We start from the raw sequence: 26,724 nt of genomic DNA on the forward strand, positions 1-26,724 counted from the left end.
ATAAAACCTGCTCTTTTAGTGCTTGTTTTTCTTATAATCTTCCCTGCACTGACCACTGCCTGGTTACAGCAGAATACTCTCTCCCATCACCTGACTGCTCAGAAAGTGACCTTCCTTTCCCTCTGAAGAACCCTAATCCTGCTAGTCTCTCCAACCTGTTTTCCTTGCTCCCTCATTTGCTGATCCTTTCCCAGACAGTTACCTGCAACACTTCCCCATCTTCAGCTCTCTCATACCTCAAGTTCTACTTGGTTTACAGACCAGCTGTGGACCCCTGTGCATGTGAGCTTATTCACTGATAAAAGCGATGATGAATGTCCCATATTTGTTCTTGACCTCTTCAGACTCTACAAAAAGAAAAGGAGTACTGGTGACACCTTAGAGACTAACAAATTTATTTGAGCATAAGCTTTCGTGAGCTACAACTCACTTCATCGGATGCATGCACGAAAGCTTATGCTCAAATAAATTTGTTAGTCTCCAAGGTGCCACAAGTACTCCTTTTCTTTTTGCGGATACAGACTAACACAGCTGCTACTCTGAAACCAGTCAGACTCTACAGGGATTCCCAGTAAACCAAAGTTTAATTTCTACTTATCCCTAATTCCAAAGCTGCTAAGAACAGTCACTCCCCTCTTCCATACCAGCAATTCGCTTCACCCAGCTAAGTAAGAAGCATTTGCTCTCTTCTTTCAATCTAAGATTGCCTTAACTTGTAACTTTTCCATCACCCTTAACAGCTCATCCTCAGGCATTCCCTCCTTTTCCTCCTCCTCTCCTTTTACTTCCCTTCCATTTTTGCTTCCACCAGAAATTTCTGATATAATCTCGCCCCTAAAAAATCTCCTTGCCTCTCCTATCATTTGCTCCCATCTCCCCGTCCCTTGTTTCCTACTTTACAATAGATTCAATTACCTCTTAGTAACTTCCAATTCTCTGAAGTTTGCACTGTCCAGGAACTTCTTGGGATGATTCACTTGTCCCCAATATCACCATATTACCGCTAACCCTCCCTCCCTCAAAGTACTTGGAGTGGTTGCACTTATCCTTCAGATCCTTTAACAATATCCTGGACTGTTTTCAATGAGGGTTTCTACTTGGGCTATAGAACAGAAGTGTTCTTCTATGCGTAGCTAGTTTCTGCTTTTCTGAAACATAGCCTCCTTCTCCCACCTCACTAAACTTGGTCATGGTGAATCAGTCCATCCTCTTAAGCAGAGTCCATATCAAAGCAGGCATCTCTGGCTCCTTCCTGTCATGGTTCTAGTCTTACCTATGAAATTCCTGATTCTAGTAGTATCTCCTCTCCTTTCACACAACTCCTACCTGTTGGTGCCATAATCTTCGCTTTCTGAAGCTCTTATTTTCTGAACTGCATTCCTGCCTCATCAACTTTCCACTGATTCTCAGATCTTCCAGAAATACCTTTTCTTCTTTCTTTGTCTCAATTTCTCTTTCCCCCTATCATTTTAATCTTTGCAGCTAACTAGAGTGTGTGGAGTTTGTACAAAAGACACAATATCACCTCTTTACATTAACTGTATTGTAAACAAATACAGCTCTTATTTCATGGTGTGCATTACAACTGTATTTTATTTCAAATTACAGAGTAAATGGATAACTTGAGCTACTAAAAAGCACTATCTGAAAATAGAGTGATTTAATTTCATCTTGTAACCATTAATTGGTGGGTATGGGGTTTTTTTGCACATTGGTGAGGTCCCAACTATTAACAGCAATGTCATCAAACAGCAATCAAGGTGGTATATAGAAAAATTAATTGAACTAAGGTACTGGCAAGACACCACAATCCCTTAAGAAAGTGCCAGCTTGAATTTTTAAATTCAATTATCTATATATTTCTTAAAATTGACCTGTGTTTTAAGAACAGAGGCCATGCAAAGCTATGTCCATGTCTCTCCATATTTGAACACCCTGGAATTCAATATGTGAAGGTGCCACCAAGCACAACTTCAAAGCAGTACCAAAACATACTAACCAACACCTTTAACCTGTTTTGGTTCAACAGTTAAAGTTCTCTGCAGTTTGCTCCATAGTCAACAATACTAAAATCACATCTACAACAAGAACCTGCTTAGTTAATACTGTACTGACGAAGTACTGACATAGAATTGCATTTGTATCTGGTCCAGCGTGTGAAGTTTTGACTTCTACAAAGCAGGCTTTAAAGAAAAAAGTGCCAGGCCAATGGCTATTGCATGATATTGCCCAAACAAACAATTTAGCTTAACTAGAACATTCCCCCCCCCTTGCAGTTGGGTAAAGACCCATTCTTCAGTAGCAAGTTTCTCATGTGGGGTTTTTTGGGTCCATACCCTCCCCCAGGCCACCCAAATTAATTAAAAAAAAAAACACAAAGCATAACAAACGAATAGGTTTTGCTGAAATAAGACGACAGAATATTTTAAAACAGCAGAGAATCAGTTTAGAGAAACTTGTTAAAACGTTTATAGTATATGCATGGTGGAAAGGATTCAGAGTAAATTCATGTATGTGTTACTTGCAGTCAGGAGCGAGAGGCATTGCCATGTTACTGAAGCAGGGAATCAGAGCAAAATGATGCAGCATTTGCTGTAGAATTAGTGTGTAAGATGTTAGCATTCAAGCTACATTATATCAGATTTACACTTTGTCAAATGTTTCATTTGCTCACCACACTCTTCAACTGCTATGTTTTGTTGTGAAGCCTTGTACACCTGTGCAGCGGTGGTACCACTTACAAGTCCACCTACAGCATTCCCGTTATTCACGGTTACACTGGGATGAACTTGGCTTGCGGCTGAGGCTTTATGCTCAATTTCAGATGTTTTAAGTTTGGTTTGCTCCTGTCCAGATGCACTTAAATCATAAATTAAGAGCGACTCCTCCAAGGAATGGCCTAGACAAACAGCAGGAGGAATTACTTTTATTTGGTTAATCATCTTTGTACGTATTCTCCCCCCAAATCATAATCCCACCCCCTCAAAGAAAAGACATGTCAAGTCCCACTTAATGGTACCAAGTAATGCGACTGATGGCTGATTCTCCAGAGCACTGTCTGTGCGCACTCAGGACACCAATGCAATTCAGCTCAAGCATCTTCTACTAGAACTTGAGCATGCCCAGCATAGGGGTTGGCAATGTAATTTTTTTCTTGTGCTTGTAATGAGCAGAACAGGAAATACACTTACTGCTGCACAGCCATCAAGTCACTCCTGACTAGTAGCAGGAACAAGGGCTAAGGGCCTGATCCAATGCCCACTGAAGTCTATGGGAGTCTTTACATCCATTGGATCAGCCCTGAGAGGGAAATGTGAAGTCAAGCTCCGCATTAGCATAACACGGTCTATGTTTATCCTCATCTTTCACCTCTATTTTCCCGCCCACTTCAGCCTCTTATGAGTAAAGGAGATGGCACATAAGAGGCTTTAGACTCAGCTGTTTATAATGAAGAGTCACATGCATCCTACTTAACTTCCCTTGAGCTCTCACAAATTTTCCACTTACATGTGCTAGAACATAGCCACCTGTCGCGGGCCAGGGCAGAAGGAATTGCAGGATCAACATCAATTATTTTCTCCTATAGTTCAGGACGCTACCACCCCAAATTATAGAAAGGTTTTGGTACAAGAACGATCTTAAATCTGCTAAGTGTGCCAATTTCCCCCCACTGCCATGAGCAGAATTTTATTAGTAATTAATACAAACTTATTTCAATGTATCCATTTGTCATTTACCAGTATGTAAGTTTTGTTCAATTGGATTACAAAAGGGAGTGTTAAAGCAAGGTAGGCAGCGTTTCCATGTAAATACTAGCTCCAATGGTAGAGCTAATGAAGATAGGATGGGTTACCTGTTTTATGGGTTGTGTGTGAAGATGCAGAGGTAGAGAAATAAGGAACCTGCCCAATGGTATCATGCAGGATGGAAGATACTGGAATCTGGACTGAAGGCAGAGGATTGACTACAGCCTTTTCTGAAAGCAGTTGCCGAGCCTGCGTGGTAGGGTGGTAAGACTGAAAAGCCTGGAAAGAGGACTGAGGCACCAATGGCGGGGTTTCAACAGACCCTTGTATAAAGTCACTAAATTCTTCATCGTCAAGAAAAGCAGAGGGTTGGGAGACAGATACAGTAGAATGGGATGGTCTAGGGTGATCTGTAAAATGGAACGAACACACGCAATGGAAGACAATGAGGTAAAGAAACTTGGTTCGGTGGAAAGGTGGGGAAAACAATTTCTAAAAATGGCAATTATTAAATGTAAAAATGAGTGGTTGGGAAAAGTAAGACGTATATGCAGAACTATTTGACCAAAATAATGAGAATATTTACCATTCTATCAATCGACCACACTAATGCAAGGTAAACTTCAGCTCCCTTTTTCTGCTATAAACCCCTTCGTCCAGATTTTTATAACTTGTCCAACTGGTTGAAACTTGATACTTCCACAGTCTGTATTAAGGTTTCCCCACCTCTTATATTAAGGAAGTTCAAAACAAATGTAACCCGTGCTGTTGTGCTTAGAGCAGTGGACTGGGACTCAGAATATCTGAATTCTTTTCTCAATTCTGCCAGTAACTTGTTGTTACACTTTAGGCAAATCACTTAAACCCTCTTTTGGCTCAATGTCCCAATCTATGAAATAGGGCTAATATTGACTTTGGTAAAGCACTTGGAGTTACTCAGATGACAGGTGCTACCTATATGCAAAGTACATTAAACAGACTTGAAGTAGTCACCAGGTTATTCTTACAGGACAAGATATTCTAAAGTGATTTTGGATGCCCAACTTGAAACACTTTAATATGTCCCCATCCTTTGAAAATCAGGTCCCTTTAAGGTGTTTCAAGTTGAGAACCTAAAAATTCAGGAACCCAAATTCACGAGTAACTCTTGAAAATCTTGGCCACAGTATTCAAGTTACATCATTCTAAACAGATCTATTGTAGAACAAAATGACAGCTCTACAGCAATTTGGCCAGACTCAAGAACTATAATGGAAAAAAATACCGCTTTCATAGGCAACACTCCCTCAAGGCAACACAGTATATGTCAAGCACAGCATGACCATTATTGACTTTATTTACATGCATTTGGACAAACCACTTTATCCTCCAATGGTTCTGTTTCATTGTACCACTTAGGCGTATTTATATCTACACAAAGCCTTTAAATAAATCTATTTTTTAGGTAAGGGTAGGTGGTCATGCTTTATTCCATGTACTGTAAACATCCTTAACAATAACTAAGGGGCACCTAAAACCAGCAAATCCACCTTAAATTACACTGATGTATTTTCACAGTTTCTATTTCAATTTTACACAATCTTTAGCTTAAAGCCAGCCTTTAATTAAAAATTAGGCAACAAATTTTTGCTGTCCCACAAGTGGTCTCTTGAAAGGTTTCAAAAATGTACTTTATTACAGGTTTCTGCTCAGCTCGGTGAAAGCTTGTATGGGGTCAAACTGGAAGTGCATTAACCATTATAAACACTGCTCTCCAAGTGAGTTTTCACAGAGGAAAATTGAAACATGAAAAGCACAAGATGTAGCAAGTGCAGCTTCCAGACAAGTTATTCACCATAGTGGCACACCACCACATAATTTCACAGAACTATCTGCACTAAAGTGACAGTTCCTTTGATGCAACACCTTAAGAAATAACACCAAGAACTTCTGACCACTGGTTTGAATGCGAGAAAAATTCCACACATAAACAAGAAGTGTGAACAACAGTCCATTTATAGGAATAAAATAGCATGAAAATACTGTCTTTTTCTCAGCAATATTATTCTGTTCCACAGAGTTGGTTTAAATCCTGCACTGTGTTGCTGAATGTCAACATACTTCATGTCACTCTTTCAAATCCTATATTTTTATCTTCTGTATCAAGTTATTGAACTAACTCATCTCAACAGCCCGCTTTTCCAACAGTTATTTTTTCCAAGTCTGGATTATTGTGACATACCTTATTTATCTCAAGGACTTCATGTTCAATAACACCATTAATTCCTTTAAATGGAGTTTTAATAACCTCCATCATTTAAGCATCAGATGAAAGCTACTGAGAATGACATCTTGATTTTTCATATAATATAATGGTTTATTTGCCATCTCTTTCCTACAATGATTTCCAATTCTGGCAGCTGATTTAACACACCCTTACACAAACATGTTTGGGAGATATAAGAAATGTAGCAGTGGGCAATTCCACCGTACCTCCATGTAAAGGACTGACTGTGCAGCTGGAACTCTCTACATCTCCATCCTGTAATTTGAAATTAGGTCCCACTAGAACAGAGCTGACCAATTTAGTATGGTTTATATACAAAACAAACCCATTACAAACACCTCTGTTCAAGGTATTTCCACTTATCAGTGGTTTGTTTATCAGTGATGATGGGCCCAAATAAATTTAGACTTTGCAGTTCAGATCTATCTCTACTGTAAACGACCAAAGGAAAAAAGCCCAGTTTTTAGACAGGAGTCAAAATGAAATCTGTTGCTGGAACACTTGTCAAAAATTCAGAAGATGCCAAGGTAGAAAGGGAATCTCCACTCATTTGAACAGATTTCTGCTCGGGTTCCTTGCACTACTCAACCATTTTAGTAGCACAGTTCAGAGGAACACTGCTAGGGAATTGTCAAACTTGCTAGACAGCGAAAAGCTATTGCATGAACTTGTGAGCAACTTGAAGATCACCAACAAATAGCAGGTTTCAGAGTAACAGACGTGATACAGTGATGGAAAAATCATCTGGGGACAAGCTTAGCTAATTGAGGCTTCATTTCAGGCAGGACAAAGGAGTTAGGTTCCCCACAACTAATATTTTTCTCTTTAGAGGGAATATTTTATGACAACTACTACTAATGTAATAATTCCTCTGAAAATGGATTATTAAAGGTTTTTAATTTACCCACGTCCAGATAATGGAATCTGAGCAAGCTATTAAAGTACTATGAAATAATTTTATAGTGTTTTGATACAACTTAGCATGTATATAGTGCTTTTCAGCTTCAAAGCATTCTACAAACACTAATTAGTCATTTGACAAGGAAAAAACTCAATTGTAACATTTAGAAGTGCAGTATATGAGGGAAGTTGGTAGATGCTACAGCTCAGTGTTAATATTCAAACTAAAGTTGTCAGATTGGTATTTTTAAATGAAAGCTTAACAAGTTCTTTGACAAAATATTAGATCACAACTTTTACCCATGTATTTTATAAAGCATATTGCAGCTACAATGAAAGCTTCAGTTTACTGAATCGTATGCAATAACCAGTTGAGCTCAGACTACCTGAATACAAAACAACTCCATGAATTAAAGGTCCTTATGGACATGAAGCAGTATAATATTTCAGTCTTATTTTCAACTAAAGATAAAATACCTGGTTTTTTTGGATGCGATGCTGGAGTGGGGTGCATTTTAGCATCTCTTGAAAACCCATCTAAGTTTCCTTTAATAGCTTCCAAAGCATCATCTCTGCTCTTCTCACCTGTCTGAAACATGACAAAAGTTGCTTTGAAAGTGTCACAGTACAACTCAGAATCTTCTTCCAACATTCACAATTGTTTTGCCTGAAAAAGTAGCAATGTTTGTTAAAAATAAAATCATACAAATTAAGCTCCATTTTCCAGTGATGTCTTCAATAAACAGAAACCCCTTTACTTACAACAGAATTTATTCAATAGGCTACACAATGACAACAGCAAAGGTTTTTCACTCATTGGTATTTACATGTCTTAAGATGAAAATGAAAAGAGTATGTCTAAGTTCTGGAAATTTACTGTTTAACAAGAATCCTTGTACTGTTGTGATTTCTGGGTTTAAAAATTTATCCAATTGTAAGCGCAAATGTAAAAAGTATGTGAAAGTTCATAACATGTCACAATAACCTTTTGCCTGCTTGGAAATTAACCCCAGAAAACAGGTCAAGCTGTTTTCAATAATGAAAGTTATGAACAAGCGCAAGAGACCCAGAGAGAGAAACTGTATTAATCCAAATAAAGAGGGCCTGCTGATATCATTCAAGCATTGTGGAAATCATTCTTGGTAAAAACAGAAGATGTGGAGCAGGAAATTAACCAGAATTGGCGTGGTGAATATTAAGTCTCACTGGTGCACAAAATAATGAAGGGATGTGCTATGCCACACACCTTTTCCCTTTTTTTGGATTCTTAAAGAGAGCCTTTGAAAAAAATCTCATCACCTGCCCCAATACATCCCAGCTCATCTCATCTTCCATGACCCCAAAACGGAGCAGACCAAATCGAAAGACTTTCTTCCAGACAGGGAAGCCATTAGGCTTTGCTCTTGTTCAAGAACTTTTGTTTTTCACTTGTGAGTCCTGAAAATCATATCGTCCTCAGCCCATCACAGGGATACACAATTTTCAGAGCTACAGAGGCATGTAAGATCCTGTTCTGTCTCCCCTCCCTTTGTGTTACATTCTGCACCCATTTCATTCCTCCTATTCTCTCTCTGACTCTCTTGGCTTTTCATCAAATCCTGAAATCAACTGCACTGTATCAGCACAGCAAGTTGAGATGACCACAATCCTACCCTAAGGGGAAAAGACTCAGATAACATCCCTGATTGAAATATAAACCAGGGCCCAAGCAACAGGTAGAGTAGTTGACCTGCCAGCCAGAGCATCCATTTGTAACTGACCACCTATCCAGTGTACCAAAAACATCAACAAAAGCCATATTCCCCCACCTTTTCTGTCCTCTTTCTCCTCTACCTTGTGTCTGTCTCTTAAAAACATAAGTGAAAACCTTTCACACATCAGGACTAAGTGTAAAATTAACTCTTTCCTTTTCATCAAAGAAATGCTGTTGCTTAAACAAATAACTGATATTTTGCCTCCAAAAGGAAAGAGACTTTAGTAGGTTTTAATTAAGTTTGTTTTGCATAAACACTCAATTCCAGCTTCAATATAAATGGCGGTTTTAATTTCTTGTGTTTTATCAATAAACTTTCAACTTCAGAATGAATGCTTTTGGGTGTTTGCTAAGGAACCAAATAAACCAAAGCCTCTGCAGAAAAAAAACCCTGAACCAAGGTATCACTGTTTTAATGGTGGAAACCAAAGTAGTTTATAAACACTTAACTCATTTGACCCTTGAGATCAATACAATAGTATTCACTTGAACTGTGCCACAACTTGAGAGCAAGGACTCCAACTAATGAACATATCGACATTTTTATGTATTGTAGAAACCTATTTTGTTCCCAGACTAGGTTGTTTTCTTTTTCAAAAGCAAACGGATTGTTTCTTGAGCTACCATTGAGAGGAAAAAGGGATTCTCTTTCCTCAGACCTGGGTCAAAGTCTTATAACGTTCACCTACTCAGACCACAGTGGCAGGAAAAGAGGCACTACTATAAAAAGCACCATTTCTGTCTGGTTACAAATGTTACAGCAGCAGAGAAGACAGTCTGTCCTTAGAGCAGCAGGAATATGCAGAAGGGTGAAGTTATCAAGACAACAAAGGAAATGGATTCATTTTGCAATACCACATTTGTCTTGTTTTGATTACATAGCACCAAGAGAGGTGCTATGTACAAAGGGTTAAACATACCAGATGTTTTCAAGAGGCCCGATACAAAGCTCATTGATAGCTAGACTTCCATTGGACTTCATCAGGCTTCAGATCTGGCCTTCGGCTGGGAAGGTGTACGAAAGAAGGATCTATTTCTTCCCTAATACATGAAAGCCACAGGTTTGGGTTTTTTTAATCTGAAAATCAATAAATGTTATTTACGATATACCTTCGGTTTCACACTGCTTAGGAGTCTCAGCTTTTGTTTCTGCTCTTCAAATTGGCGTCGTTTTCTCTCTTCTTCTAAGAATTTTTGCTGGTGTTCAAACCTTTTTCTAAAGTGAAACAATATCAAACATAAAAATTAAGCATTATTTGATGACAACTTCCATGCCAACCTTCTGAATATTGGTAACTTGGGTTTCACATTCCTTCCCTTTTTCACATAGATGCTTTGGCACACACTTTGCCACAGTCTCATAAAATTGGTAGAAAATAGCATATGCCATCATGAATCTCATACACAGCCTTCACAGACAATGGAATGGTCTGCAGCTAATTTAACATTTTAGAATCCTAAATTCAATAGGAATGTCTCTAGGATAGGATGGTAGTTTTTAAATGCACAAAATGAGCTAAAGAATGCCCCCCCCCCACCCCAAATAAGATTTTGCCAGCAGCATTAAAGCATCACTTACTGCTGCTCTTCTGCAAACTGTTTCTGCATGTCGGGGGTGTATTGTGGAGCTGCTGGGCGCATTCCTAAGAAAGAAGCCTGTCCCATAAAAGACATTCCAGTTGCTTGCATAGCCCCAAGGGGCATGCCACCCTATAACAATAAAATAAGTCTATATTATGTACAGCAATATAAAAATCCAGCATCTGTACTATGTCAGGTTGTGAACTAGTTAGAAGCCATAAAAATAAGCAGGGCCAGGTCTGCTCAGTACTTGGACACGAGACCTCCAGAGACAATCCAGGTGTTATGCACTGCAAACAAAAAAAAAAACCCACTGGTTATTCAGCAGGTAGCCCTCCTCTCAGTCAGGACTGAACCAATGCTCCTAGACCAGTGGTTCTCAACCAGGGGTCTGCATACCCCTGGGGATACGCAGAGGTCTTCTAGGGGGTACATCAACTCATCTAGATATTTGCCTAGTTTTACAACAGGCAACGTAAAAAGCACAAGTAAAGTTAGAACAAACTAAAATTTCATACCGACAATGACTTATTATTATTCAGTATATACTGAAATGTGAATACAATATTTATATTCAAATTGATTTATTTGAAAGGGGTACAGTAGTCTGGAAAGGTTGAGAGGCACTGTCCCAGATGGTACTAGGAGGGTGCTGGATTTTTGGACAAAAAAATCATAATCCTGACTACACAATTAAAAAATCCATGAAACTTCTCAAGAGTAGAGATGTTAACTCAAGTGTCATGACCCACAAAGTCTCCCCTTTAACTTCAGTATTATTTTCTTCTTTCCTTCCTATCCTAAACTACTGTGCAGCGTTTGTGCTGTGTTAAAAAAAATTCACATTCACACAAGCGGTGTACAAGATAATTCCTAGACATGTAGTTTGAATAGTCAATAAAGCGTGTCAATTACTTTTGGATCCATTTGTATGAAACGCATGTGTAAGTACACACACACATTTCATAAACAAAATTTCCCTGACTTGGGTAAATTATTATTTTCACTGCTTTAGGAAATAAAATCTAGTGATTTTATAAAATTTAGTTCTTCAAATGTTATGGGATTCTTTTACTTCTATTCCAATATGACCAATTCCTAAACTATTATGTTTTCAGGATCAATTTATACATGCATTGATTAAGTTAACAAACATTAACAAGATATTGCTAGTTGTATGGACAGATCTTTGGCCAGCCCATTTTCAGTTGGGTCACAGCTATAACACTTGTTTTCAGGTTCCCTTGAACAAAACTACATTTTATTTTAACATAAGAACTATATTAGTTAAACTTAAGTTATTAGGTAGCTTATGCTTGAAACTACCCTATGATATGTAACAATATTTCATTATAGTTTTAATGTCAATGGATGATGAGATTTTCGTCCATAAATTAAGCTACTGTTATCATTGCTGATGTATTGAAAAATCACAAAGTGAAAGCAGTAAATGTCTTATCTTTTATTATTTCTAACCAAATCCCCTGAAAAATATATTTTTCTTCTGCAGTTTTGTAAAATTCATTATCCATTAAAGCAAATAAGGGCAAAAATATATAGTTATATTCAATTTACTATATAATGCAACTTTATTAGCTTCACGTTTACATGGTTAGACAAGTGGAGATTTACAAGTAAGAGTGGTGGGCACTAGAGGATAAACAAATGAGATATTTCTTCAAAAACTATCAACCCCCCGCCCCCAAGTGTTAAGTTCCTCACATCATGTTGTGCACTATACTGTAATATTACTTCTCAGCAATTAGCTATATAAAATGCACTCCCCCCCACCCCACCCCACACTATGGGAAGAAACCTTGTGAAGATTATGAGGAGTTATGTAGGTGGAAAGTTACTTCAAGCATGCAAAAAGGAGAGAAATTCAATACAAAAACTGCAGGAGGAAGAACAATTTGGAAAACTGATTTGATCAAAAGGGAGGGCATTTACAGTATTAAAGAAACATCCAAAATGTTATCCATTCCCTGGGGCCTTGTTTGATTAATTTGTGAACCACCACGTATGCTTACAATATTCTATAGGTAACTAGTATATATAAATGACAAAAAAGGTACAAAGCTGAAATCACAACATGGGTGATCATAGTAAGTATAATGAACACAGGCCAAAGGATGTTCCCGAAAACGAGCTCATTTCAAATGCTGGACAATATTCTGTCTTAGTAGACAGTGAATAGTTATGAATATAAAGCAAAGGGAAAATAGAAAGGGTGAAACAAGGTAAAAAGACAAAATAGAATGTGCTGTTGGAGTTGTAGATGATAGAAGCTATTTAACACTAAACACTGAACCATACTGAAGGCAGTATCAGGAATAAGAAAAGGAGTACTTGTGGCACCTTAGAGACTAACCAATTTATTTGAGCATAAGCTTTCGTGAGCTACAGCTCACTTCCTTCTTCACTTCCAGCTCACGAAAACTTATGCTCAAATAAATTGGTTAGTCTCTAAGGTGCCACAAGTACTCCTTTTCTTTTTGCGAATACAGACTAACACGGCTGTTACTCTGAAAAGTATCAGGAATATTGAACACAAGGAATGGTTTCCAACCTCCCTCTCCTTCTGACAGTTTTGTTTCAATTACTGTTCAGTGCCATCCTCCCTCCTGCAGAAGGGCCTTTCTCTTAGCTGTGTTTACTGCAGCAACAGATACAAAGAAGTGGAAGTCCAAGTTCTGACATCTAAGAGAACACTACAATACCCACTTTATTGTAAGCATTACCAATGTTTTCTCTCCCCCATACCCTGGTTCATTATTGTTCCTAGCTACGACAGTGAATAATGCATGCTGAGCACCCACTCCCCACGCTACTTATCCAGATCACAAGGAGATTTACAGAATCCCACAAGTGTCATGGCAATTATAAAATACTTTCAGAGAAAAGGTTGTGAAGCCAAAAAAATGCAATGCAATAAAGACACCTGCCTCTGGGCTACTGCCTCTCTCTTCATTCTGAGTTCACCTTCTCCTCTATCCTTCCACCCCAGCAGCAACAGAACCCTTGACACTTCTGACTTCAGCAGCAGGTCCCAGGACCTCTGTCAGGGGTCAGCTGTCAACAGCCTCACTGACACATACATTCAAGTATCTATTTCATGTCACATCTACTGAAAACAAATGTTACTCACATACCTGCATGGTCATCGGTCCCGGAGACATCTGAGAGCCGTAATTCATTCCCATCATGCCTGGCATATTAGATTGCATGACAGATACCATTGGAAACCCTTGCTGTTGAATAGGAATCATACCTACACCAGAACATTAAACACTAATTAAGTCCCCAGTTGGTTCTAAAGTTCATCTTTCAAATTAAACCAATAGAGGGAAGGAAGAAGCAACTGGCAGTTCTGCTTAAGTTAATACAAGGACTCTTTACTCAAGGGTGATTTGGTGCATAGAATGTACTACAAGACAGGCAGCAACAGAAGCATCTTGCATTTTAAGAAAAGAAGCCTTCCAGGACATCTCCACAAGTTAAGCAGAGGGCGCTCCTTCCATTGCAACTGCTCTTTGAAAGAAACTTGGGGTTTTCTTCCCTTCTTTGATTTTAAAACTGTAGTTTCCAAAAAAATAACCGATTTGTGCTGGTAGCCCACTCCAGGATTCTCCTGAAAGGATTATTTCTTATAACATACTTTATATGACTGACTAAGCATTACTGGTACATCTTGTCCACAACTAAGCTTTTACACTCTCAGTTGACTGGACAACTTGTGTGCATGCAGGAGTGTTTACCCCATATAAAAGGTTTAACCAGATGAAAAATCTTTCAATAAAAGCTTGATTTAAATAAGATTGGACAAATCAGCCAGAAATGTATTAATTCATTGAGTAAAACTAAAAGGATTAAACCAGAGATGTAATAATTTTAGAATGTTATCTTAGCAGACACAGACTAATTACAACATATTCACTACCAATGAAATAAGTATAGCCATGGATACTTTAACATTACAGGTACAATTGCCTGAGAAAGGATGCAATTGGCTCAGGAATTATTGGTGAAGTTACAGCAGCATATTACTGAGCCAATCAGTACTTAGTGATGGACCTCCAGCCATCCCCATATTTTCCATTAGTTAAACAAGTAACTGACTCAGGAATCAGAATAAAAGTTATTTAAGGTTGAGGTTTCTTGAGTTTTAATAATACTTGGCACTTATGTCATGCCTCTTGTTCAAGGTTCTCACTATGCTTTGCAAATATTTACTAGGCCTCACAACACCCACATGATATAGGCATGTAGACTGAAGTACACAGAGGTTAAATGCCTTACCCCAGTTCGTACAGTAATTCAATGATATAGTCAGGAACAGAACTTAGAAATTCGGACTCCCAGTCCCCTGGTCTAACCTACCAAGCACACTGCCTTCCCAATGAGATACAATATTAGTTATATGGGAAATTTTGTAAATAAAGATATAAGATTCAGAGTAATGTTACTGAGTAGGAGGGAAGAAGTAAAAAACCATAGCTAAGAGGTGAGCTTAATATTCCCAATTCTAAACTTCAGGAAAAAATGCAAAGTTACTGTACATCTGACTTCGATTACTTAACATTAACGTCTACACAAAGAAAGGGCAACTAAAAGTTCAGAATCTGAAGTTCATACTTACCTTGAGGCGGGCCGATACCACCTGCTACAGGAAACATGAAGCTGAAAATAAATAAATAAAAGCATGAGCCTCTGACTTGATATCTAAATAATTGCTCAAGGACTGAACTACTGAGAATGCGAAAGCTACCCCAGGTCTTTGACTCCTACTGCAGTACTACATCCCAAACTGCATCATTTGTGCTTCATAGAATCATAGAAGGTCAGGGTTGGAAGGGACCTCAGGAGGTCATCCAGTCCAACCCCCTGATTGAAACAGGACCAATCCCCAATTTTTGCCCCAGATCCCTAAATGGCCCCCTCAAGGACTGAACTCACAACCCTGGGTTTAGCAGGCCAATGCTCAAACCACTGAGCTACCATCAAAAACTACTTCCATACTCGCAGTATTAGGAAACACGCAGTCACTTTTATCGAAGACAAGTGGGCACGGAGAGTTGTGCTTTAGCATTGAAGACCAAAAAAGGCTCAAACTCAGCCTGAGAGCAGTGCAAAGTCCGTGTATGAACTGTACATTCTATTAGACAACAAAAATTGAGCAGAAATTATTATAGAAAAGAACCATTTAAAGGCCAAAAGTTAATTTTATAAATGGTTTAAAACGAAAATCAAATTTCACGTTTCAGTGAAAGCCACTAGTTACAGGAGCTTTCTGTTCAAAGCTCGTCCCATAGCTAGTGCACAACTACCACAAGAGCAGCCCTAGGGAGAGCCCACAGGATTTGGGGCAGGTTACTGCTTTAGCAAAAACCTGTGATGCTCCAAGTCACACAGTGCAATGTGCTTTAAATATTTTTAAATCTCTCTGGATTATGGGTTTAATCTCTGTTCTAGGAATTTTTACTTTTTTAAAATAAATGCGTGTCCTGTCTTTTTAACCCACACCAAATGGAGATAATAGGGGTAAGCCTCGCCCATCTGTTCATTGCATCTACCTGTTGTCTCTCATTTTATACTTGGATTATAAACTCTTTTGGGCAGGGACCACCTACTTTGTATGAGTGTACAGCGCTTGCCCTAATGGGGCCCTTTTCCATGACTAGGACCCCTTTTCCATGACTGGCATAATACCACCAATACCACCTAGCACGTACGTAGCATTTTACAAAGGAGGTACACATCATTATTACCATTTTATGGATGAGAAAACTGAAGCACAGAGAAGTGAAGTGACTTGCCCCAGGTCACCCAATAGCTGAGCTGGGAATGGAACCCAGATCGGTCGAGTCCCAGTCCACTGCTCCATCCACTAGGCAATACTGCCTCCCATAATACAAATAATGAGTGAGGTCCTCCTCCCTTAAATGATCAATGTCAATACACTGGAAAGAGCAAGAGGGGTTGAAGCAGTGAAGGAACTGCTGCCATGCAACTATGGTGATTAGAATCTCAGCCTATTTTGAAACCTGATAAGTGGATAATGAGGAAGCTTGTTATGCAACAGGAAAATAGCACTTTATATTAAAAACGATACAATAAACATGCTTTTTCATCCTCACATTTCAGCACATTAAATTTGTACTGAGATGCAGATCTGTAACTCAGTGAGCCCAAGGTCGAAGAGACCTAAATCTATTGTCCATAAATGGGCAAATCTTGATGATTGTGCTAGAACTAGTAGAATGAACACAGTGCGCAAGATTTAGTCTACTGTCAATAGTCTATTCAAATGAATATTTCAACTCCTAAATAAAATCATTTGCTTGGTCCAAAAAATTTGCCCAAGCTGTGACCCACAGAATTAACCACAGAACCTTCCCTTCTCCATTAAAAATCGGAACAACTGCTGATGACAATTATCAGCAAGGATCCACCTGAAATAGTGCTAAAGAAAGGTTCACTGGAAGTGTCAATGCAATAAAAAAACCATCTTCAGCATTATTATTATAATATAGAGCGAGACTAAGCAGAACCATATCTCATTTTCTGTAATGGTGCTGAAAATGGTTTTGACTCATCTATATTGCCAACTGAACTGTTTTCAACATTGGCTAAGGTTGGGTATTTCCTAATGTAGGCAAGGTCTTTTAAAACTGCAGAATCACTAGCTGCATCAGAACATACTTATCTCAGCTCCTTCATAACAGGTTTTCCACAGAGAAATAAAACTATCCAAGAAAAAAGGTTTTTCCTGTTAAATATGAATAATTAGAAGACACTGCAGTGTCCATTTCCTGTTCTTTGTGCTTTAACATTCCATTGCTCCCATTTAAAGGGAAACAATTACACCAAAGGGGAGAGAAACACATTCCAGCAAATATCAAAGACCAAGTGCACCAAGATAAAAATCAGTGTTAAAAATTCAGTTGAAATTATAGGAGCAATGTCTTGTCCCCACTTTGAAGCATAAACATCAGCTTTGCCAGAGAGAAAAAAGGAGACCTAGTTTAGCAATACTGTTTGCAACTCACTCTGAGACAGATGTCAGCAATAATTCACCAACCAAGAACTTTCTTCAGTGCCCCACCAACCTCTTACATCAAACACTCTGGAGAGAGAGAAGCTTACAGACATTCAACATCTCTGAGCCCAAGTGGATTAGTCAAGAGGCCACGTGACAGACTAAAACAAAGTGAAGAGGGAATGACATAGCAAAGATCTGCTCATAATGCTTAAAAACCTACTCTGAATTCAGAAACCTTTTGTGTTTTGTAAATGTAAAAGAGGTGGATTCCTTATTGTGCCTGTGTGCTCTTACTATGCAGCATCTATGTGTAATGTAGAGTTCAATCATAATTAGCTACAACTGAGAACACACAGTATCCCAATCTGTATTACTCTTTATTTCTGGGCCCTAGTTTATAACTGGGGCTCTTAAGCTCTCCAGTAATACAAATAATAATTAATATAACTTCAAATTTGAACTCATGATACTCTTAGTTCCTCAACTTTTCATTCTGCCCTAACCATTAGGCGACACATTAATTCCTCCAGTCACAAAACTGTAACATACTAACTTATCCTTAGTTGGGTACATGTGTAAGTCTGGCCCTACCACCACCACCACCACAATTTTAGGGTTCTCTATTAATAGAAATATCTCCTACAGACCCTATGGAGAGTGGTCTGCATAGGCATGTTTTGCCAAATCTAGAAGCAAGCACTAGGACTGGACTGCTTGAGTGGAATCCAACCCAGGTCAGCTGTGACCAAAAGCTGTTATTAATTGATGAAAGTTCAGTGACCTATGTGAAACAAGCTTGGTTGCCTTAGTCCAGTTCTGGGTGGAGGGGTACTGACATCATAAAAAACACAGCAGGCATTAGCTGGCAACCTTGTCTCAAGTCACAGCAGGGAGGCCAACAACTGAACTCCCCTCTTGCTCCTAGCTGTGGTTCCCTATAGGTCAAGGCTAAGGCACATTGACAAAACAATGTGGGGCAGTCAGATTGCAGCCCAAGTTTTGCTTCAACTGTGGATCAAGATCTTTTAGTTTCCACAGCTGCTAAGATGGCACTTTTTTGCCAACAATATACTCACATAACATTTATACAGAAGCTCAGAAACACACAGTTTCTGACCTACACCTATCACCTTTCCCGTGTGTATAAATTATTCACTCCAGGGTCCAATTTACAGATGAATACAAGAAGTAAATTAATAATTAGCATAATTAATGCTATTTTAGAGCTATACACTCTAAGATAGGACTTGTATCAAAGACAGTATCCGCAACTATTTTAAAATATCCTTGTGAGGATTCTGGTGGTAGAAATAAGGTTCTGTTCTAGTTTAACTGAAATGCAATGTAATCTGGACAAGCACACTACAGTACCAGCACATGTTATAAGCAAATAAAGGCCAGATCATTAAATATTTATCCCTTTCTAGAGTTAAGTAGTGATTTATTTATAAGCACCTGTAAAAACTCTAACTAATTAGAGGCTAACTGCAAGAACTAAACAAAAATGAAAAAGTTGGTTTCTCTGAATCAAAATTCTGAATGTGTGTTAGGATTCACTGACTGAGCAAGATCAACAAAGATTTAGTTATGCGTTTGGCTACTTTTTAGCAATAAGAGAAAATGTAAAACATCAGAATTCTTGTATGGAAGATGTATCTATATACATGTATACAAAGAAGTGTTAAACAGCTATTCAAATATACACACACAAACAGAAGAGAAAATGTGTATACACATCAAGTTAAAAAAAACCAAAAACTCCTAGACACTGCATCACTAGGGAGTTACAGGAAGAAGTTATTGATACATACTTTTTAAAAATATCAGTTACCGTTTATTAATGTGAACAATGTCTAAGTAACTTCAGTTCATTTACGCTTAAATAACACATATTTTACCCTATAAAAACTTCTTATATTAACAAGAAAATTACTTATTGAACAAACAGCCATCCTATATCAATAGGAAAAAAGTGAAAGGAGGAACTGACTCATTTCCAGAAGTTCTGCGCTAAAATTATTAGTCTGCCTTGTGATTACACTGTCTTGGGATGAAAGGGGAGATTAACTATCTGGAAATCAATTCTAAATGCAATGAGCATGATCTATACTGTATAATAGGCCATGGTTCCATTTTATAAAATATATATTACAGCTCTTTTCTATCAGGCATGCCCTTTCAGAATAGCTTCATAGTCAACATTACTCTATACAATGGTATATAATTCATTTGTAAATATTTCAACCGCACTCAGTGTTGTATCCAAACGCCTATATTTATATAAGTGGCAAGTAATACTTCTGGTGACATAGCACTAAAATGCAACATATGCAGAAACATACAGATATTCAACACACTTATTTCACTATGTGCTGTATATGAGATAAGGAACAGAAGTGTGGTTAAAAAGCATCATCATTTAAAAAGGAGAAAGTGAAGATCTCTGTGACAAAGTTCAAGAGCAATAATATCCTACAATAATAATAATAATAATAATAATATCCTATCAGAAAATCTTTGACAATAGTCTCAATGCCATTTGAAGTATCACTTTAATATTATCGTATCATTCAACAGTAAATTTCTCATAATAGGTACTCTAGTTTCAGGTACAGGGCTCCAGCAATCAGCTTCACTCAAACAGCACGATAAAGAGGAAAAAAAACCCCTCATTTTCTTTTGTATTTAGATTTTACTATGAAGAATCCATGTGATAGCTTCGAGAACAGCAACAAACTACAGGATGAACTCTTTCCCCAACTCAGACTCCTAGACTGTGTCTATAGTTGAGAGTTTTTGTACCCATAATTCCTAATGAGTGCAGAGCCTGTAAAGCAGTAATACTGACAAGGTGAAGGTGTTTTTCATACCATGTGTCTAACTCAGAAGCCCCAAGATCCTCTAAGTGAAACTAACTATAAGCCATAATGAAACTGACTTCACTGATTTCCATCACCTAAGCTCAGACAACTGAATAAAGCTACAAAAAGCATAGTGACAAGTAAATTGGAATTTTGGAATCCTTTCATTTTTCACAATCTACGGTCTCATTAGTAAGGTTGGTGTTTACAAAAGTAGAAGTGGTTACAACGCATAATTCTAAATTGACAGTGCTGCTGTAAAGAAAGGATGGATGTTTAAACAGCAGATCAGAATAATTATATTTCAGATTTATATATATTGTTGCGCTTCTCATCCTGCAGGATTCTAAAGTGTCTTACAAATTACATACCCAGGTGCTCTAATGAAATGCAGACACATCTAATGTGGCAATTTGGCAGACAGCTGGAGGAAAGCACGCTACGCAAGTATGGGTGTGTGATTTTGGTGAAGGTCACCAGGGCAAATGCCTGCTTTCATGAGAACTACCATGGGATCTTTGATCCCAACACAAAGCAGGTAGGATTTTACTTAAGTATCCAGGAATAGCTGATTAATACAACTTCACACATCAAAAGCAGCTCTGTCCTTTCACAGAAAAATGCTATAATCTTAAACCCTATAAATACTTCACTTAAACAGAAATCTCTAATCAATTCCCAGTTTGAAAGGAGAAATACAAAGATTAGCCTCCTATCCCACTCAAAACATAACACAGAGGCTAGAATACTTCTCATTTTCCAACATCTCCCTCTCCCACCACAACCACTCCACCCTGCCTCATGTACTGCTGACAGCAGGAAGCCTCCTCCACATCAATAGGGGAGAGAGAGAAGTATCCACACAAACAGGTCACCGCAGGGCCCCCCACACACACACCACAACACGCACAAACTATCACACTCCTGCTGTAAGCAACATTTACTACCCCATAACCAAAAGCATGGAGGCACAGTGTTTAGACACGGAAAAACCAAAGTGAACCAGCAAGCCAAACCCCTCTCCTCCCATACAGTCCAAATAGTCCCTCCAGCCCCACATCGCCCCCGCCCCAGTCACCCCCCACCTCAGCCCTTCACCGCCCGTCAGACCCCACCCCAGCCCCAGTCCGACCCCCCCAGCCCCAGCCCCTCACCGCCCCCAGCCCCCCCGCAGCCCCAGCCCGACCCTCACCGCCCCGCAGCCCCAGCCCCTCACCGCCCCAGTCCGACCCCCCCCCCGCAGCCCCAGCCCCTCACCGCCCCAGTCCGACCCCCCCCCGCAGCCCCAGCCCCTCACCGCCCCAGTCCTACCCCCCCCGCAGCCCCAGCCCCTCACCGCCCCAGTCCGACCCCCCCCCGCAGCCCCAGCCCCTCACCGCCCCAGTCCGACCCCCCCCCCGCAGCCCCAGCCCGTCCCCGCCCCAGTCCGACCCCCCCCCGCAGCCCCAGCCCCTCACCGCCTCAGTCCGACCCCCCCCCCCCGCAGCCCCAGCCCCTCACCGCCCCAGTCCGACCCCCCCCCGCAGCCCCAGCCCCTCACCGCCCCAGTCCGACCCCCCCCGCAGCCCCAGCCCCTCACCGCCCCAGCCCGACCCCCCCCCGCAGCCGCAGCCCGACCCCCCCCCGCAGCCCCAGCCCCTCACCGCCCCAGTCCGACCCCCCCCCCGCAGCCCCAGCCCCTCACCGCCCCAGTCCGACCCCCCCGCAGCCCCAGCCCCTCACCGCCCCAGTCCGACCCCCCCCGCATCACTCTCTCCCCACCCATCAACCCCCCAGCCCTTCCCAAGCCCTACCCCGCCCCCCAGCTCTGCCACAGGCCGCGCCGGGCCGAGACCCCGACTCCCCCGCCCAGCCCCCGGGGACTGCCCGGGCCCCCGCCCTCTCCCGCACCTACCCGGCGCTGCCGGCTCCGGCCGCCCCCGCTACTCCGCCCCCTCCCGCGGCCCCGGCGCCGCCAGCTCCCGGCCCCGGCCGCAGCGCCATCTTCCCGCTCCGCCCCGCCGCTGTCAGCTGAGGCGCGCCGACTTCCGGGGCAGAGCGGCCTCCCCGCCCCGCCCGCTGCGCCGCCGCCGGCCCGGGCCTCCCCTGCGGCGCCCGGGGCAGCGTCTGTCAGACCCCGGCGGGACCGGACTGCCGCGCTGGGTGAGACCCCGGAGACACCCTCCAGAAAAACCTGGATATCTGCGACCCCCTAGACACCCTCCAGCGGCCCTACAGATAAACCCGCCCTGCGCTCCCTGGGGGTGGGATATCTGCGACCCCCTAGACACCCTCCAGCGGCCCTACAGAAAAACCCGCCCTTCCCTCCCTGGGGGTGGGATATCTGCGACCCCACAGACACCCTCCAGCGGCCCTACAGAAAAACCCGCCCTGCCCTCCCTGGGGGTGGGATATCTGCGACCCCACAGACACCCTCCAGCGGCCCTACAGATAAACCCACACTGCCCTCCCTGGGGGTGGGATATCTGCGACCCCACAGACACCCTCCAGCGGCCCTACAGAAAAACCCGCCCTGCCCTCCTTGGGGGTGGGATATCTGCGACCCCCTAGACACTCTCCAGCGGCCCTACAGATAAACTCGCCCTGCCCTCCCTGGGGGTGGGATATCTGCGACCCCACAGACACCCTCCAGCGACCCTACAGATAAACCCACACTGCCCTCCCTGGGGGTGGGATATCTGCGACCCCCTAGACACCCTCCAGCGACCCTACAGATAAACCCGCACTGCCCTCCCTGGGGGTGGGATATCTGCGACCCCACAGACACCCTCCAGCGGCCCTACAGATAAACCCACACTGCCCTCCCTGGGGGTGGGATATCTGCGACCCCACAGACACCCTCCAGCGACCCTACAGAAAAACCCACACTGCCCTCCCTGGGGGTGGGATATCTGCGACCCCAAAGACACCCTCCAGCGACCCTACAGATAAACCCACACTGCCCTCCCTGGGGATAGGATATCTGCGACCCCAAAGACACCCTCCAGCGACCCTACAGAAAAACCCGCACTGCCCTCCCTGGGGGTGGGATATCTGCGACCCCACAGACACCCTCCAGCGACCCTACAGATAAAGCCTCACTGCCCTCCCTGGGGGTGGGATATCTGCGACCCCACAGACACCCTCCAGCGACCCTACAGATAAACCCACACTGCCCTCCCTGGGGGTGGGATATCTGCGACCCCACAGACACCCTCCAGCGACCCTACAGATAAACCCACACTGCCCTCCCTGGGGGTGGGATATCTGCGACCCCCTAGACACCCTCCAGCGACCCTACAGAAAAACCCGCACTGCCCTCCCTGGGGGTGGGATATCTGCGACCCCACAGACACCCTCCAGCGACCCTACAGATAAAGCCGCACTGCCCTCCCTGGGGGTGGGATATCTGCGACCCCACAGACACCCTCCAGTGACCCTACAGATAAACCCACACTGCCCTCCCTGGGGGTGGGATATCTGCGACCCCCTAGACACCCTCCAGCGACCCTACAGAAAAACGCACACTGCCCTCCTTGGGGTTGGGATATATGCAACCCTCTAGATACCCTACAGCAACCCTATAGAAAAACGCACACTGCCCTCCCTGGGGGTGGGATATCTGCGACCCCCTAGACACCCTCCAGCGACCCTACAGAAAAACCCACACTGCCCTCCCTGGGGGTGGGATATCTGCGACCCCGCAAACACCCTCCAGCGACCCTACAGATAAACCCACACTGCCCTCCCTGGGGGTGGGATATCTGCGACCCCGCAAACACCCTCCAGCGACCCTACAGATAAACCCACACTGCCCTCCCTGGGGATGGGATATCTGCGACCCCCTAGACACCCTCCAGCGACCCTACAGAAAAACGCACACTGCCCTCCTTGGGGATGGGATATCTGCGACCCCAGAGACACCCTCCAGCGACCCTACAGAAAAACCCACACTGCCCTCCTTGGGGATGGGATATCTGCGACCCCACAGACACCCTCCAGCGACCCTACAGAAAAACCCACACTGCCCTCCCTGGGGATGGGATATATGCAACCCTCTAGATACCATACAACGACCCTATAGAAAAACCCACACTGCCCTGGGGATGGGATATAGGAGACCCTATAGGTACCCCACAGAGATCCTATGGGGACTGTCCTAAGGGCAACAGGGATATGTGTGATCCTAGAGAGACCTTTTAAAATTACATCACCACAAACAGTGATGCATATGCTTAAACTTTGTATTAAAATGATATTTAAAATCCTCACTTGTAACCATTCTTTCTTACTCAGTTTTTTCTAAGATGACATTCTGCTTTATTTATTTTTGTATCATAAACTACCTGAGTAAAAGGAGAGCTTCAGGTACAACTGTCCGCAGTGCTGCTACTGATGTTTCATGGCTCCAGCTGCTAAGAAGACCACAAGTACTGAGTTTGGTTGGTCTCTTATTACTTCCTAACACCCCGTTGTCGTCATCACGTAATGTAGGCCCTGTTCCTATAAACACATAGTCATGTGCATAATGTTACTGCCTTGAGGAGTCCCACTGATTTCAAATAAATCCTTGATTTCAGTGAGTCTGCACAGGGTAGTAAAGATAAGCACATGCTTAAGTGCTTGTAGGATCTGGGCTTTAAAGAACAGCTGTCAAGTGTTGCTCTACAGGGCTGCCAGCATTAGAATAGCTGGGGCTGCAGGAGGTCAGGTGTCAGATGCATATTAGCGGAGTTATAACAGGGCATGGGCACAGGACAGACATAAATATGAGTCCTGGAGGTTAAAATGGAGATGCCGTAGCAGAACTGTACAAGTGAAGTTTGCTCACACTATGGCTGTACTTATAAACCTTTTTAAAACTGAGCATCGTATATTACCAACACCTTTTATAAGAAAGTATGAAACGGATTATACTGAGAAGTGTGATGTAATTATAGTTCATAGTCAGATGGGCCCTTATTCATGTGGGTTAAACTGACATCATGTGAGCAGTTTGCAGATTATTATCCACATAGCATTTTTTACACATTGCTAGTTTAAGCATCAAACTGCCACTCTCAAGCAAAGAACTAAAAAGCATTGAACAAGCAGTACTCATTAGAATAGGAGTGTGGGTAGTTTAAATGGTTAATACAGGGTCTCAGGATGCAGACAAGCTGGTTTCTGTTACACTGTCATTGTGCAATCATAACCATGTCAGTCTCATTGCATCAATTTACCCTTCTGTAAAATGGGTGTGCTTACCTACTCTACATGAGTATTGTAAAAATGTTTGTAAAATGCTTTGAAATCCTATGCTAGAGATGAGGTAGAAATGCAAGATTAAGAATTGTAAATCTCTCATCCAAGGTTCCTGAAAGCTATCATAGTATTCAGTAAACAAAATCTGTTGCAATACTCCAGGAACAATATGCTAGACAGGATGTCTTCAGTTATATTAACATCTTGGATAATTAACAAAAACTGTTCCTATATATTCATGCACTCATGGTAACAATCACAAAATTAAGCTGTGGAATTTACATTTAGGGTTAGTCTCTTAAAAAAAAAAAAAAGCAGACTTCATAAAGCATATCACTTTTCCTCAGGCTCCTATACCCTCTAAGCACAAGTGAAGAATACTGACATTCAGAGTGTAGATTACCATCGTTTGTCTTGCTGCAGCAGAAGGCAATGGTTTCACGAGGGTCTCTTAGGAAGACACCAAAATATCTGAATCTAAACTCATGAAGCATTTGTCCAAAATAACATCAAGCTGCTTTCTGGGGTAAAGCTGCGGCTCTGGTCTACTTCAATAGGCTCAGTGCTTCAAAATGCAAAAGTGGAAAAATGGAAATTTCGCTGTACTTTTGTCTCAGTGTTAAGGTTAACATTGTCACCTGTTTGGTACCTTGATGTCAACTGAACTGTTCCTGACAAATATCTTACAAAGGTGTGTAAATAGCATTTGCATGCACACTGTTTATAAGCAGCACCAAAAACACTTTAGAAAGATTGTGCTGTATCAGAGAAACGAAGTTGCAAGTAGTCTGAGGTTCATTGCTCCTGAACTCGAATGGAGTCTGCCCTTTCAGCACTACCTTCTCCCTGAAGACCTGCAGCTTGTCTCGAAAGTACAACATTGTAGATGTCACAATCCTAAAGCTATAAGTACAAGCCAGAGCTAGAACTGAAACAAATTCAGAATCCTCCATTTCCTCTTCCCAACAGTGATTAAAGAAACCCATTCCTTTTATGCACGAGACTACATCTCTCTCCCTTAGTTCTGATCTGGAAAAAGTAGATCTACAGTAATAGCCAGTATAATTGTCATTTTTATATCCCAGTAGCTGCATCAGGCTAGAAGCTGTCCCCTGGATGCTTGATGCTCTGGGGAACAGCCTGAAGAAAGAAAAAAGCAGGAGTCTTTTTCCACTGCAGGAAGTGACAGGATTAGGAGCCTAGGAACAGAGTCCAGCTACCCCACAGCCCCCATTTCCATCAATTTCCTGACCATTTGTGCTGATGGCAGCATCTTCTAGCTGAGGATGCATGCTGCTACTTTGCAGAGGAGCAGCCGTGTATGGGCTACAATACATGCACTGGTCCTGATG

The 26,724-nt window shown here is 41.9% G+C and overlaps 1 protein-coding gene across 17 annotated transcripts in view; it reads right to left on the bottom strand.

The window, feature by feature from the left end:
- Positions 1-22,132, bottom strand: part of SYNRG (synergin gamma) — a 130,583-nt gene extending 108,451 nt beyond the window's left edge. For 10 of the 17 annotated variants that reach the window (XR_005222659.2, XR_006286341.1, XM_037880637.2 and 7 more), the window contains exons 1-8: positions 22,044-22,132; positions 14,886-14,926; positions 13,399-13,517; positions 10,245-10,375; positions 9,776-9,881; positions 7,390-7,501; positions 3,854-4,156; positions 2,675-2,899 (exon numbers count right to left, since the gene is read on the bottom strand). Coding sequence is in view for 15 of the 17 variants with exons in the window: in XM_037880637.2 (XP_037736565.1) it covers positions 2,675-2,899; positions 3,854-4,156; positions 7,390-7,501; positions 9,776-9,881; positions 10,245-10,375; positions 13,399-13,517; positions 14,886-14,926; positions 22,044-22,132 (1,126 nt within the window). In the remaining 2 variants the exon portion in view is untranslated. Of the gene's footprint in view, positions 1-2,674; positions 2,900-3,853; positions 4,157-7,389; positions 7,502-9,585; positions 9,736-9,775; positions 9,882-10,244; positions 10,376-13,398; positions 13,518-14,885; positions 14,927-22,043 lie in introns of those variants that run through there. The other 7 variants (XM_043531253.1, XM_043531252.1, XM_037880643.1 and 4 more) reach the window with 3 other exon arrangements.
- Between the last annotated feature and the right edge of the window lie 4,592 nt (positions 22,133-26,724).

Source organism: Chelonia mydas, chromosome 17 (genome assembly GCF_015237465.2).
Source record: "Chelonia mydas isolate rCheMyd1 chromosome 17, rCheMyd1.pri.v2, whole genome shotgun sequence".
Lineage (NCBI taxonomy): Eukaryota > Metazoa > Chordata > Testudines > Cheloniidae > Chelonia > Chelonia mydas.